The sequence below is a fragment of the Gopherus flavomarginatus genome, chromosome 11 (assembly GCF_025201925.1).
Source record: "Gopherus flavomarginatus isolate rGopFla2 chromosome 11, rGopFla2.mat.asm, whole genome shotgun sequence".
In the NCBI taxonomy this organism is placed as follows: domain Eukaryota; kingdom Metazoa; phylum Chordata; order Testudines; family Testudinidae; genus Gopherus; species Gopherus flavomarginatus.
The window spans coordinates 48,602,425-48,617,613 of record NC_066627.1 but is presented as its reverse complement, the minus strand read 5'-3'; the positions used below and the strand labels follow the sequence as shown (position 1 = coordinate 48,617,613).

General features: G+C 49.6%; 1 protein-coding gene across 4 annotated transcripts in view; it reads right to left on the bottom strand.

Annotated features, from left to right (window-relative positions):
* ZNF512B (zinc finger protein 512B) overlaps nucleotides 1-15,189 on the bottom strand; it is a 62,591-nt gene that overhangs the window by 30,433 nt on the left and 16,969 nt on the right. For 2 of the 4 annotated variants that reach the window (XM_050918262.1, XM_050918264.1), the window contains exons 3-8: nucleotides 11,581-11,660; nucleotides 9,839-9,982; nucleotides 5,526-5,698; nucleotides 5,083-5,336; nucleotides 4,286-4,357; nucleotides 2,771-2,905 (exon numbers count right to left, since the gene is read on the bottom strand). In XM_050918262.1, coding sequence (XP_050774219.1) covers nucleotides 2,771-2,905; nucleotides 4,286-4,357; nucleotides 5,083-5,336; nucleotides 5,526-5,698; nucleotides 9,839-9,982; nucleotides 11,581-11,660 — 858 coding nt within the window. The remainder of the gene's footprint in view (nucleotides 1-2,770; nucleotides 2,906-4,285; nucleotides 4,358-5,082; nucleotides 5,337-5,525; nucleotides 5,699-9,838; nucleotides 9,983-11,580; nucleotides 11,661-15,189) is intronic. The other 2 variants (XM_050918263.1, XM_050918265.1) reach the window with 1 other exon arrangement.

The following is a 15,189-nucleotide window of genomic DNA, read 5'->3' as shown; positions in this document are numbered from 1 at the left end:
ATTCTCAAAATCACAGTTTTCAGCGAATGTATGCAGAACTCTTATAAAACATTCAACATTTCCCCTTGGTTCTTGAATTTCTGGTGAACACATGTCGATGAGGTACAAAGTCTGCATCAAATATAGGCAGAACCCTTTCATGGACATCTTTGTGACTGTCTTCAGTAAAGTTAAAGGGTTTAAAAATATGCTCTGCTTGCTTCCCCATAGCATAAATTAAAGAAGATATCTGGGTATCTCCAGTTTCTCTGTGGAGTTTGTTTGCAGTTCGAAATCTTGCAAATCACTGCTTCCAGTCTGTCCACTGGAAAGGCTTATCAAAGCTGAAGTTCTCTGGGGGGCACTGAAGAGTGGCATGTTGATGAGATCTTGCAACCTTTGCTGCTTTGTTCCTTCTGTCTCTGATCTTAGTTTACTCCTGATCCCATGTCATGTCCTTGTACCAGATACGGACTGGCTACAGACCTTGCTTATGATGATCACACCTGGTATGTTTAAGATCCTTTAATGCTCTGCCAGGTAGGGCTGAGGTTCATTTCAAGAAGGTATTTTACACACCATGCCACCTAGTGGGTGAACGTATAATAGTGTTTAGCAGGCCATTAGGGAAAAGCTGGGACTACTAGACAGACAGCCCCTAGCGTGGCTGAGAGTGATCCTTCCTTCCCCCAGCTACTCATCTCCTCTAAGAGAAACTCAGAGAAGGAATGAAACATAAGCGTCAACGTCAGGCTTCCGAACCGACTGTGTGCAGGTAAACTCTGTAACTGGTATCTCTGCCACCTCCACAAACACAGGCAGCTGCTGTCTGCATGCCAAGTTTCCAACGTGTTATTTAAATGTGTGATATGAGATTTAAAAAAAAAAACAAAAAACTCACAGGAGACCAGATTCTGATCGCAGACGGCTGTAAATCTGGAGTTCCCTCCGCTGACTCAGATAGGGTGACTCTGCTTTTACGCCGGGAAGTGTGGTTAGCATGTGGCCCACTGAGTTTGTATATTTGAATGTCTCCGCATTGTGATGAGCTGAGAGAGCCACTTATTTGCATGTGCAATCAGTGAAAAGCACTGCAGCTGTGTTTATTCTGCACCTCCTGCATGCCTCTCGCTAAGATTGCCAGCGAAAGCAAGTGCCGCCCGAGGAAGAACTCCGAAACGCAGGCTCCAGCTAGAAAATGGTCGAGATGTTCATTCAGTTCGTAGTGGAAGAACTGTGCACAGAGCACAGCCGATAGTCCAGACACTGGTCCCACTGAAGTCAGTGGGAGTTTGGTTAGTGACTTCATGCATGAGGGGCAAGATTTGGGCCTATGTCATTTTTCATTGCTTATAGCGGGGGTAGGCAACCTATGGCATGTGTGCCGAAGGCGGCACGCAAGGCGATTTTCAGTAGCACTCACACTGCCTGGGTCCTGGCCACTGGTCTGGGGGACTCTGCATTTTAATTTATTTCTAAATGAAGCTTCTTAAACATTTTAAAAACCTTATTTACTTTATATACAACAATAGTTTATTTATACATTATAGACTTATAGAAAGAGACCTTCTAAAAACGTTAAAATGTATGACTGGCACGTGAAACCTTAAATCAGAGTGAACAAATGAAGACTCGGCACAGCACTTCTGAAAGGTTGTCGACCCCTGGCTTACAGCGTCATTACTTGAAACCAGAGTGCAGATTCTAGGCTGCCTTGGGGAAGTTTTGTGATGCTTTCCCTGCACAAAGCTGCCCTAATGCCATCTTCACTGGCCATTGGGCAATCTTTCCTATGCAGCAGCATCACTGGGAGCTGCTGTAGTGGCTCCTATCCCACCCTCCCTCCCTGTGGGTGGTGCAGGGGAAAATGCCAAGAGAAAGGGGTTGTGGCAAGGACACCTTCAGGGCTGGCTCTGGCTTTTTTGCCGCCTCAAGCAAAAAAACAACCAAACAAAGAAAATCTGTGGGGCGGCCGGAGCGCGGGTGCAGGGGGACTCCCGGCGCTGCAGACGTGCCCCAGGCAGCAGGGGAGGGGGGCAGGAGTGGGGGGGGAGAGAGAAGGGAGGCGGTAAGGGCTTCTGCTGCGACGCCTGTCGAGAGGGCTCCGCGCCGCTCCGGTCAGCGGGGAGGGAAGGACGTGGGCTGCCCTGCTGGGCTTGCTACAGACCAGGTACCAGCTGGGGCAGACAGAGGGCGCAGCCCGCTCCCAGCAGGGCACTCCTCTCCTCTGCGCCGGCCAAAACGGTGGAACAAAACAAAAAAACAAAAAACAAACAAAAAAAGGATTCGAGGGAATGCTGCCCCTTAGAATCTGCCACCCCAAGCATAAGCTTGCTTGGCTGGTGCCACATGCAGCTGGGGTAACTCAGAGAAGCCTATTGGCTGCTCTAAATTGTTGTGGAGAACTGGAACAATGGAGACCAGCCCAGCATCATGAAGGTGAAACAGCAGCATAATCTTCTCAGCCACCCTCTCCTGAGCTCTGCTAAGCACTTGTCAGCCTCGGCTTGAGATCTGCGCCTCAATGTCACTAAGACCCCAAAGTCCACATTGAGAGCTGAGTCTATCATGAATGGGAAGGTTAAAAAATAAGCTATTTCTGAGTGCTCCAAGCATTGAGACAAGTGTCGAAACATTTTCTAGTCATTCCTCACTCAGGTAAATTGACTTTGGTCTCTTATTATCCTAGCTCCATTAACCAATCTGTTGCTTTGTTTTTCCTCCCTCACTCTTGGGAGGTTACTACCAAGTGACCCAGTTCTCAGCAGGCCGGGGAATCCTCACGCCTCACCTGACGATAAATGCGTGACGGCCTCCCTTTTCACACCAGCTCCTGGAGGCTTCTTTTTCAGCTCATCCATGCTGCTGGTCCCCTCCAGTTTCTTGGCTCGATGGGCCTTTGCCTTGTCCTCTGCTTTCGCCAGGCCTGTATTAAAAGACATAGCCTTAAAAATTTGCCATCATGAATCCTGGGACTTCATTAAACAGGCTGTGTTGTCAGACTGTGTGAAACTGCCTGGGAATAGGAGAGCAGAGAGCAGGGCTAGCGTAAGAGTGAGTGCCAGGCACACGCGGGAACAGAGATCCCTTGGGAGACCAGGCTGCTGCCACCTGCGCTGCTGAGTGAGCTGCCGTGTTGCCAAGTCTGACTGCAAAGGCAAACAAATTTGCTCCTGGTGGAAAAGAGATTAACAGGCAGAGTTATATACACACCGAGCCAACGGCACTCGGGCCAGCTTCCCCGCTTAATCATGCCTTTGTGTCCTTTCTCCCATCTCATCTTTGCATCTTGATCCATGCTCGGAACAAGCAATTCCTTTCTTTTCATTCTGGTCCCTCAAGACACACTTCTTATGTGATTCCTTTTGGCCATAATCCACTGAGGAAAGGGGCCAGGATTGTGTCTTCCCCTACATACTATATAGTGCCAGACAAGCAGCTGATGGACCAACAAATAAATAGCAACAATAACAGCTCCATCTGATGCCCCTCTGCTCTGCACATGCAAAACCTCACGCTGTATGGGCAGTTAATAGGCAGGTTACTCACCTGGGCATGTGCAAGAAATGGAAGATACAGTTTTAAAAGCCACTTTTGAAAATCTGGCCAATGGGGCAGATATGGGTTGCAGCAAGACCTGTTTGACCAGAATCACTTTTTGGTCCAACACCCACAGCTTGGAATTTTAGAATGCAAGTCCCAAGAGCCATGTGCATTTTTAGGCATCTGTTTCATGCTCTTTCTCCACATGCCCGCATGGGAGGAGTTACATGTGAAAACTGAGCATTTACAAGTGCAAATGCGTATTTGTGAGAACAGCGTCTGATTTGCTCAGGCAATGGCAGGAACCTCGTGTGCAAAAATGATGCAAAAATGTTCCACGAACTCCAGGCCCCAACTGGCTGTTAAAGGCACTAGGGATCCTGTAACCAGTTGCCAACATCTGAGATGGGGAAGGAGATGAGGATGCTGCAGCATCCTCAGGGTGGAGCTGCAGGTAGAATATTAAATCAAAGGCAGTATGATGCAGCCATACTTCTGGTGCTGCCCAGCCCTCCTTTTTTGGGTGGCAGGTCAGAGGAGATCATCTCAGTCATAAGCCATTCACAGGTGAAGTTTTAGGTCCCATCTTAGATACAGAGTCTAACCAATGCCTCTGTTGGAGGCTCTGCTAGGGGTGCCCTGGGTAATGAAGAGATCACAGATACCTGCCTTCACAGGAGCAGGTAGGAGGGGCTGTATTCTGGGAACACACAGGGGGAAGCGACAGGCTCTGGAATTGAAACAGGGCTGCCCCATATGTTACCTTTCAATCCAAATGTCCCCGAGATGGATGGCTGCTCCCCGGTAAATTTCTTAGGAGTTTTCTGTTTCCTTCCTGACTCGAGAGAGAGAAAACAGAGATAAAAATTTGGTCAAATAACTGCACTGCAAATGTGGGTTTAAATACACATGGGGCAAAGGAACATGGATGAACTCTGGATCAGGAGGTGAGCAGTAAGGGATCCAACCTCACTTTACCCTCCCCCCTTCCAGGGGCTTTACTGCCCTGAAATGAAGCAGCTATGGATGGGACCCTCAGCTAACACCCTCGTATAGCACTAGAGGTGCTGTCCTTCTTCCCAGAGCCCAGGGCAGCTGAAAGGTCTGCTACCTAACCCTCGGATCCGAGATGTTATTCCCTATCCTCGTAAGGCAGATCTGACTGCTGAAGGCTGTTTAACAACCTGGAGTGGAGTGACTAATGGCTCCCCTATCCCCCTACGCAGTTTCTGCACGTATGGTCTCCTTAGTGCTTTGAGAGTGGAACTCCATTTTCCATCCCCAAGGCAGTCCCGACCCATGTCAGTCTCTCCCCTCTGACTGGCTGCTCTGTGTACGTGGCTTCGATTTCTGGCTGTGGCTGTGCTGTGCAGTTTCATTGTGTCCTGCTCCCTGGGAGCCAGATGCACAAGTGTAAATGGAGAGCGAGGCCATTGCTTTCAGCGGAGTCAGCCTCCATCACATTGCTGTGCCGGAGATCGGGAGTGACTCTACCCTTCGCCCTGGGACGCCACCCGCTCCAGCCTCCTGAACCAACGGAGCCCCGGGCTCTACTCTTACTGTGCTTCATCCTTTCTGGGTCTTCCTCCTGGAGGGAAGCCTGCGTGCCCCCTTGTTGTTTGGGGTCCTTGCAGCTCGAAGACTTGGCCATCGGGGTAGTTGCTGCTACTGCCTCTGCTGCCGTGATCTGAAACACTTTGTTCTTCCTGCTCTCCACTAGGCACTCTCCATTCTCAGGGAGCTCCTGGGCCACAGTCTTCTCCACCTTTGCCTGTTTGGGATGGATGGTGGGGGAATCTGAACTCTCAGCAGCTCTAGGGCAAAGCATAGAGGGCTCATTTAAAGCAGAGTCAAGAAAGCAACGTTGTTGACACCTCTTCCAACCCACCAGCCAATCGGGATTGCACTCCAGTGGCCAGTGGGAAGGGAATTGGGAGTTTTCCCCTTCTCTCTTCCCAGCCTTCCCCAAAACACTGGCAAGCAGCTAAGCCACGTGCCGGTACCTTTTCTTGCCACTGGCCTTGCCAACAGCTTTCTGCACTTTGTTTTCTGCTTTGCTAGCTGATACTGGCCTATCCAAGTGGTTCCAGAGCCTGTGCTTTTCCAGCTGGGTCTTGGATGTGAAGGCAGCTTCGCAGTAAGAGCAAGGGTAAGTCAGCTTCTCCAAGATCGCCCCCTGCAAGAGAGCAGAGAGGTGGGAGAGGGAAAGGACCAGCCCTTTCCCTGAAGGTGAAAGAACCTTCCTGCAAACTCACACTGCCAAGACTGGGAGGTAGAAGAATCCCTTTCCACGAGCACCACCAGCAACACGCCACAGCAGGTGAGTTTTTCAAAAGCACCAGGGCCATAGGTACCTGATCTCCATTGTCTTTCAATGGGAATTGGAGGGTTATGGTTATTTCTCTTTGGCTCCATTGAAAATTCCAGCCAGCATTTTAAATTGGAGCCAGGGAGTGCTTTGGTGAGCTACACATACCCTGGTGCATCAAAATGGGAATCTGGTCCTTCGTGGGGATGAAAAGAGAAAACCTTTTTAAAAATAAAAGCATAACAGAGATCTCAATACAATCAGCTGCCTAAACTGAAAGCGCAAATCCTGCATTTGCACATGCAAACAGGCACAGAGACGTGCAATTGGAAGGCTGCTAGAAAGCTGGCGTTTTGTGCACAATTCAGATGGCTGCTTCCTGAGAACAGGGGGCAAGTTTATTTCAAGTTGCAGCTTTGAGCTGGAGGATGAATCCTGAAATGTGATTTCCTTTCCCATCCTCTTTTCACTCCCTCATTCCATGCAATCTGGGCTCGACATTCATTTAATTCTTAGGCAAAGCCCTGCGGAGGGGCCTTAGCTCCCAACTTGCTTTAGAATTCTGACAGGGATCAGGCCATGTGGGGCTTGGATCATTTTGCTAGGGAAAAACCTGAAGTTCTCAAGCAGTCTTTCCAGAGGCAATGGGAATCCAGGGGGATAGGGGTAGGGGTGGGGTTGCCTACGGAAGGACTCTGTTGGGTTACAGGAAAGAGCTGCCCCTTGGCACTGAGAGACGTGTATAGACAAGGAAGTGTCAGGGGATGCAGCATTAGTCTGGCCTGTCTGGATAGAAGGAGATGGACTTTAATGGATGTAAGCAGCAACTGAGCATTAGAACTCTCCGTCTCCATTTAAGAGATTATGGGTGAAACCCTGGCCCTGCTGAAAGTACAGTAATGGCAAAACTCTCATTGACTCCAACAGGGCCTGGATGTCACCTCACGTGTATACTGGGAAGTGTCAAGAAATGCAGTATTAGATCTGCCTCTTTATATGCAAAGGTCCCTCCTAGGAAATCTGAACCCTGTGCACTGCCTCCTCTGACTTCTCCCCTGTACATTCAAACAGGGCACCAGCGGGCTCTGGCCTGGCCCCTATCTTGGGGGAATCTATTGCCCACCTCCATGAGGAACAGAGGGCCGTAGCTCCCTGGCATGGGGTGGGAGAAGGCAGCGCAGGCGTTGGGGAATGCATGCCAGGACTCTGTGCCCCGGCATAGAGATGCATTGGGAGTGAAGGAGTGAATGCACATCACTGCAGAACCACCCACCATTCCTCACCATAGGCAGGCAGTGCAGCAGCCAAAGGGGTTTCTGTAGCCCTCAGGCTGGAGTACCAGCCACAGAGTGGCTTTCTTCCCTCACACGTCCCCAGCACACAGTCCAGTCAGTTGGGCTAAGGGCTGGATACTGGCCTGGGCCCTCAATGAGCAGAGTTTCCTGTTGATTTGTATTTCGCTGGTACTAATGTAGCTTTGCACATGATCACGTAAAATTCGTCCACAATCTGACCTGAAGGGAACACGACAGCTGAAGAGGCTAATACATTTGATAATCCCGTTTCAGGGAGTGGATATGTCATACTTCAAAATGTTCTCTGTCCATCCCCTGAGCTACCCATGCCATGGCAGGTAAAGCAAACCTATCCCCTGTTCATTGCCCACGCTACCTCTTAATAAACTACAGAACAGCAGCAGAGACTGAAACAAACAGCAACCCTCAGTGCCATAAAAGTGGGGCAGAAAGTTGAGGGGAGATTGCTGATTACAGAAAGATTTCTGCAAACACATCACAGCTCAGTTTTTGCTGCCTTCGAATCTCGACAAATTCACCTATTTGGAGCCTGCCCAGAAATTCTGCACAATCCCAACTGCTCAGATAGAAATGGGGGGAAAAAATTCTGTGTCTGTGTGTGTGTGTGTGTGTGGGCGGGCGTGACTCAATTAAAAAAAAAGACAACATATTTCCTCCTCTAGCCTGTTTTGGGTTTTGAGCTGCACAGGGCAGGGATTGTGCCTCCCTCTGTTTGTAAAGTCCCTGGAACAAATTGGGAGATACTGCCATGTAAATAAATCAGTCTTTATCAATAACCCCCACCACCATCTGCAAAGAACCACCTTCAGGACCACATATCACACAGGTGCTACCCACACTCGTATGTCTACCTTGTTGTGGGGACATGGTTACATCTCACACACTGCTCCAAAAGTACATTCACCTTGCCCTCCACCACTCTCCCACCTTGGGCATCCTTAGCGAAAGTGATTTTCTTTTTAGAGGGGAGGTCACATAATCTAGGTGAGCAATTTCCTTTTGCGGGCTGGTAGTGCAGCCTGGATTTCTGCACCATGCGCACAGATAGGCATGTACCTGCACACGCACGCACAGATACTTGCACAAAAGACAACCGCAAACAAAATTAGTATCTTCCTGGATAGAGAAAGGCCTAATTAAATGAAGTTTTTGTTCCCGTTTTAAACAGCTGAGTCATTCAAACTAACCACAACCATATTTTCCCCCCTAATACTTCAAACAGTGGCTCCACTGGGGAGGTTTTGGATTTTTTAATGTTTTAAAAGGTCCAGCTCATTTCAATTGTCATGTTCCTGACATTCATTGCCAGCTTTGAGTGCAGGGGACTGGCCTAGATGACCTGTTGAGGTCCCTTCCAGTCCTGCACTTCTACGATTGAAATGAACCAACCCAGGCATTTTGTGACCTTTCCACAGATTTTCAAGGAATATTCAAGACGTCTATATTTTGAGGAACAAGAGAGCTTTGTCTTCACTAGGAAAAGTGGTGGAGTGTAGGTCAGGTTTAGCTAACACGTGCTAACTACACCTCACCTGAACGTGAGCTTTTTCCTAGGGTACATGCAAGGTCAGGGGCACTGGAACAATTTGTATAGTGGGGGTTCCGAGAACCATTGAACCAAAGTGTAAACCCTGCATATAATGAAAACCACTTCAAGCTGGGGGTGCAACAGCCCCCCCGCAGCCCTCCTTGTCCCAGCACCTACGTGTGTGATTTAACAGGTCAGTGGTAGCCCTGATTAGGTTTTAGCTCAAGCAGGTAAATCAGTCTAATGGTGTTACCTTGCACATACACTAGGAAAAAGGTTAAGTTCAGATCAAACTTAACTGCATAGGCCCCCCAGGTTCCCCGGGTGCGTACTCGCATAGCTAGCTCACGGTGTAACCCACCTCGCTGCACCCTCACTGATACTCTTAGCAAGCTAGCCAGAGCACTGCTAGAGCACGTGTCGCGAGGCTATGTCTACCCAGCATTTGGGAGCGAGCAGGTGCGGGAGGTCGACAGACATGGCTTAGCGGGGCTTGCATTTGCGCTCTAACAATAGCTGTGCAGACAGCGCTTTGAAGTGGCAGCTCAGACTAGAGTCCAGGCTCTGAAGCCCACCCACGTCCCTACCTTCAGAGCCCGCGCTCCTGCCCAAGCCACAACTTCAAGTGCTGTCGCGCTAGCATGAGCCCCACTAAACCAGGTCTGTCGACCTGGGCTGGAAGGCTCATTCCAAACTGCTGTGTAGACACAGCCTAATGGAGACGAGACTGTATTCTTCTTGAGATCTGCCCAATAATCCAAGCCAGCCGGTTACACAGCTTTGGTGGGCATGAAACCACTGGCATGCAACAGGCTGGTGCTCACTAACACCACACCATCACATGGAAAGCAACCTGGAGAAACCCATTCCCATAGCTGACAGAGCATGTGATGAATGAGGGAAAGAGGTGCAGTAGGTACTATTCAGCTTTCCCTTCCAGCCAGAGGTCAGATGTCAGGATGGCACTGCACAAGGGCAGATGGTTCGAGGAGGGATGGGGATAAAATATGGACTCAGTATGACAGTGCCTGAGAAAACTTGAAAGACCTAGGCAGCTTAGCCCTACTGCTGAGAAATCGTCCAGACTTGGGTGTTGTGCTGGAAGCGACGGGGAACACTGAAAATTATACACACAAGAACTGATCATCAAAAGGAAACACAAACCTTCATCCTCCTTACCCCTTGGCAGCGCTGATAGTGGTACTTCAGGCCGTAAATACTGGGGAACTCCAGCCAGCAGCCTGAATTGGGGCACTTCACCCTGGAGTGGGCCTTGAACTCATCTTTCCACTGGTTCATCAGGGGCAGCTGAGAAAGGGAGACATGGTTGCATACAGCTGAATAAACACCTTCCAGCATCCCGCGAACACAACACATGCTGAGGCAAACATTTCAGAAGAGCTGGGGTCGAATGTGCAGGCCCAGCGTGTACTCAAAATGTGCCCCTGCAAAATGAACTACTTGTACCTGACACCACCTGCTTTCCACTCTCAGTCAGGTACATGCACTCAGGTTCGCTTCAACTGGGGATGCAATCATGCACTCATACACTGCACCTGTTGCAAAAGGGAAGCAGCCCATCTGTGTTTCCCAGGTGACTAAAGTACATTCCAGCCCAGCTCAGTAAATCTCACCAAAAGTCGCTTCAGTGATTTAACCAGCCCACATTTCATCTAGTCAGCAAATCACACCGCACCCTAGTCTAATAACAACCTGCTCCGTATGTTGTCCACGCTACAGGGCTGAAATGAAATTGTACAACTCCCCAGGGAACAACTCACACCTTACTACGCGCCACCCGATAATTAAACCAGCTCTGACACCCCCATGATGAATACGCCAGATCTCTAACCTGCCTAATGGAAAGCACCGTCTCTACATGCAAAAGCCTATTCAGGTGACTCACGATGTTGAGTGTCCAACAGGAGACACCATAAAGAGGCCCAGTTCTCAGAAAGTGCCGAGCAACTACACAGGTGTCTCAAGCGTGGCACTCAACCTGCCAGTCACTCGTTGGAAGCCGGACCGCATCTATTTTTCACGTTATGCCAATGATTTATTCCAATCCCGCCCATCAAACACCCCCGCCTTTGGCCACCCTACTGAAGAAACCACACTCTGGATCATGCCAGTTGTTAAGCCATACTTTATATATAATCCCCATAAATAAACCATAGCTCACATCACCCTGTCACTCATGTCACTCCTGTAAGCACATCACACTTGGCATCAAATTGTTCAAAGGGGACGCACCCAGCTGTGCAGACAGATGTGTGTGCAAACACAGCTTCATTAGCACATGCGACAGCAGGGCCAGCCTGAACAAAAACGCTTGCAAAGGGGCAGCTAGATAGCTGAACTGCGGCAACAAACACTTGCATTGTCTGGTTTTTAAATCAGCATCCCTGGGTCCTGCTCCTGAGAGGTGCTGAATCCAGTGGGCACCCAGCACCTTGCAGGTCAGTCCCACATTGCACCGCCCATGATCACAGAGCTTTAGTGATGTCTCCCCCAGCTCGAAGGGCTGCCCTAAGGACTCAGACTGGCATCTGAGCTGCTAACCCAGGCTGCAAGGCAGCCTCATGCTGGAAGGTGGGGTTCCTTTGAATTAGGCTGGTTGTTGTCGCTCCCCTTCTCCCTGGCTGATGCACACACAGGCTCTGTAACAGCATCGCCCCCAGATTCCTTCACAGTCAGTGGAATTAATCCGGGGGATCAGGAACACCACCTGGGCACCTGGTGCTGGCCCTGCCCCACCTCAGACCCTTAGGGGTTGGGCTGGCTTTTTACTAACTACTTTCCAGGGGGCTGGACAGGATGAGGAAGAGAGAAGGGGAAGGAGAGAATCACAGATAGAGAGGCGGGGGAGGAGGGGGATCAGGGTATCAATGGATTTAGATTCTTACAGGAATGTCTTTCAGCACCTGGTTTTCTGCCTTAGGTCTCCCTTTCTTCTTGCCTTCTGTTTTGTCGCTGGTTGCATTTCCTGCAAACAAACACAGAACATGTGGCCCACAGCTACCCAGCCAGCAAGTCCAGACCTTGATTTCCGTCATTGCACTAGACTTCCCCTGCCTATTACCCACCATTTCCTAGCCCTCCCTCCTGACTGTGCCATGACTGTCCAAACTTCGCACCACCACAATTCAGCCTGAATCTAATCCAGGGTTAGAGTCAACCTCAGTGCATGCTAGCAGCCAAACTCCAAGGGCAGGAATTTCAAAACACTCAGCTCTGGCCTAGTTCTGCCCCTGTTTAACTCATTGACCTCAGCAGGAGCCACGCCCGGCCAAAGCTGAGTGCTCCTGAAATCCCTGCCGACGCATCCGTTTCTTTTTGTCTCCAACAATAAACAAGCTTGGGCTGGAAAAAGGAGCCAAACCCTGATGCCCTAGGAAGGGAACCAGGGGCAAAGATACAACAGGATCGAGTAGCCCGAGCCAGGCTGGAAAACATAGGAAATGTCCCACCCCCTCTTAAAGCATTAGAGCTCCGCTGCACTCCCACCCTGCCTGCACAACAACCACTCCCAGCAATGGACAGCGCCGTGGCAATTACAGGTGTGCTTAGAATGGAAGCATTATGGCAGAGGAGGTGAGAGCTAGGAGGAGATGGCACGGGTAGGGGAGAGTGACCAGTTATGGCCATGGAGCTGATCCTGGGGAGCTGCAGAGACTGGAGGTGAGACAGTAAGGCCAGGAAGAAGGAACAGACGATGGAGGACTAAACAGAGGCTACATGCTGCACATCATCTCCGTGAGGCTGTTTAGGGGGAAAGTTCACCCCTCTCCCGGGGGGCCAGCATGCAGCCTGTGAAGTGCTTACATCCTACCCTGAGGGCCTTGTACTCGGCCGACCCTCAGCCTGGGCTCAAGACGTAGCAGCTTTAAGGCTCCTGCCCCTTGGTTCCCTACATGAGCCCTCGCTCCCGGGCAACCCTTATTGGTCCCAGCAGGAGTTCAGCTCACTCTTGGGGTCTTTCCAGAGCCCTACTTACAGTGACCTCGTCTCTAGCTCCTGGCGGCACTTCCCAAGACCCACCACAGGTCACTGGTTGGAAGCAGCCCGCCAGGGCCTTGGTTCACATCCGGCTTGTAGGATCAGTCTGCCCTAAACGGGGGGCTGAAGGAAAAGGTCAGCAACTGCCTAAGGCTGAATTACTGGAGCTCACTAGCAATCCCTGGAGAAACACCCCCCACCCCTCCTTAGGCCAGTCTCCTGCTCGTAAGCTCCACTTCTACATGGGGACCTCGGAGCACGTTCTGGGAGTATGTCTGATGAGTACTGCCTGAATGCAAAAACAGGCAGACGGACAGGGTGCGTTCCAGCACCGGCCTAAACGGGACGATCATGATGTCTAGCCCTTGTTCTGGCTCCACTGTCCAGGGATGAACTGCACTGGAGCTAAAAGAATAATTGATAGTTTGGGTCTGTCAACTCAAAACAATCGCCCCCTTCCCCCATTTTTTAGTATAGTTTTCCATGTTATTTTCCCCTTTCTGTTTTTTAAAAAACAAACCGAGCTACATTTCTAAACGAAACGTGTTTCTGAAAGGAAAAGTCGACATTATCATTTCGAAAATATCGATGTGAATGTTTCAACATTAAAAAAAGCCATTTTTTGCGGCCAAAACTATTCACGCATTCGACCCAAAATTGTGAATAGTTTTGGTCAGGCCAAAACTGCATTTTTTTTTTACCAAATAAACTATTTGTCCCAAAAATTTCACCCAGTTCTAAAACTTTTCCCATGTGAACTAAAATTGGATTATCATAGTTTTTCTGCTATCAAACTTGCTGAATACATCAACAGCAGCAAGGTACCTACCCAAATGACCCTGGTTTGCAGAGTCCATCTGCCAAGCTGATGTCCCACAGGGCTGTATTTTCATAAGATCCACTAGCATCCTGCATTACAGCCAGCATAATGCACCCTTAAAATACAACCTTAATCAACGGGGTAATCCTCTGAAAATTCCATTAGGTCGAGCTCCTTTGGTATTGTCATAAACAGAGTGTTAAGGGTTAATGTCTCTTATACCTGTAAAGGGTTACAAGCAGGCAACTGGACACCTGACCAGAAGACCAATCAGAAGACAAGATACTTTTAAATGTGGGTGGAGGGAAGTTTGGGTGTGACTTCTTTGTTCTTTGTTCTTCTCTCAGAGGGTTTGAGAGAGACCAGACATTACTACAGGCTCTCTAAGTTTCTTTTCAAATAGAAGGTAAAAACCAGGCGGTTTAGGCTTTTTAATTGTTTTACTCTATTTGCAATTGTGGATCTGGCTGGTTAACTTTTATATGTGTAGTTGCTGGGAATATTTTGATTTCTATTGGTACTGGGGGGAAAGTCTCTCTCTGGTATCTGTAAGCTATAGGACCCTGTATATTTACATCTTGAAGTTACAGAGATAATTCTTTACTTTTTCTTTCTTTTATTAAAAGATTTCTTTTTAGAGAACCTGATTGATTTTTTTCTTGTTTCCCTTGTTTTATCCCAGGGGATTGGGATAACTCACCAGGACTGGTGGGGGAGACGGGAGGAGAGAGAGAGAGAATCTCTCTTTGTTTTCCTTGAATCTGTTTGCCTCTTTGTGAGAGGGAAGGGAGATGCTTCTCTGTATGGTGATTTAAGAGGTTGGATCAGTATCTCTCAGAATAGCCCAGGGAGGGAAATTCTGGGAGGGGGAGAGGTGAGGGAATGGCTTATTTCTCCTTGTTTTAAGAACTCAAGGGATCTGGGTTCTTGGGGTCCCCAGGGAAGGTTTTGAGGGGACCAGAGGGTATCAGGCCCTGGAAAATTCCTGATTGGTGGCAGCATATCAGAACTAAGCTGGTAATTAAGCTTAGGGAAACTCATGCTAGTACCCATATTTTGGACGCTAAGGTCCAGAACTGGGAAGGAATGCTATGACAGGTATCCAATGACCTGGGTTGTTCTGCCCAGGACCGGCTCTGCAGTTTTCGCCGCCCCAAGCAGCGCACCGAATTGCCGCTGCAGGCCGCAGGGGCAGTCCGTGTGCCCTTAGGGCGGCAGGCGTGTTTCCGCGGCGGCGGCAATTCGGCGGCAGCTTCCGTTTAGCTGAAGCCGCTGCGGACAGCTAAATATAGAAGCTGCTGCCAAATTGCCGCCACCGCGGAAACGCACGTGCCGCCCTAAGGGCACACGGACTGCCCCCGCCGTCCGCGGCGGCAATTCGGCACTCTGCTGGGGGCAAAAACACACGGACTGCCACCCCTTGAAGATTGCTGCCCCAAGCACCAGCTTGGAACACTGGTGCCTGGAGCCGGCCCTGGTTCTGCCAACTCCTGCACCAGTGTCCCAATGTAACTTCCTATCATTTCAAGCAGGACTGACACTCTCCTTTCTAATTTCATACACTCCCCCAAAAACAAAAACAGAGATGAAGCCCCAGTTTGGCCTAACCCCACTCAGCAGCAGAGTTTTCATTATTGTCATGGGCCTGACAGAACAGCACAGAGCCCTTCTGAACAGTTGAGAATGACAATGTGTA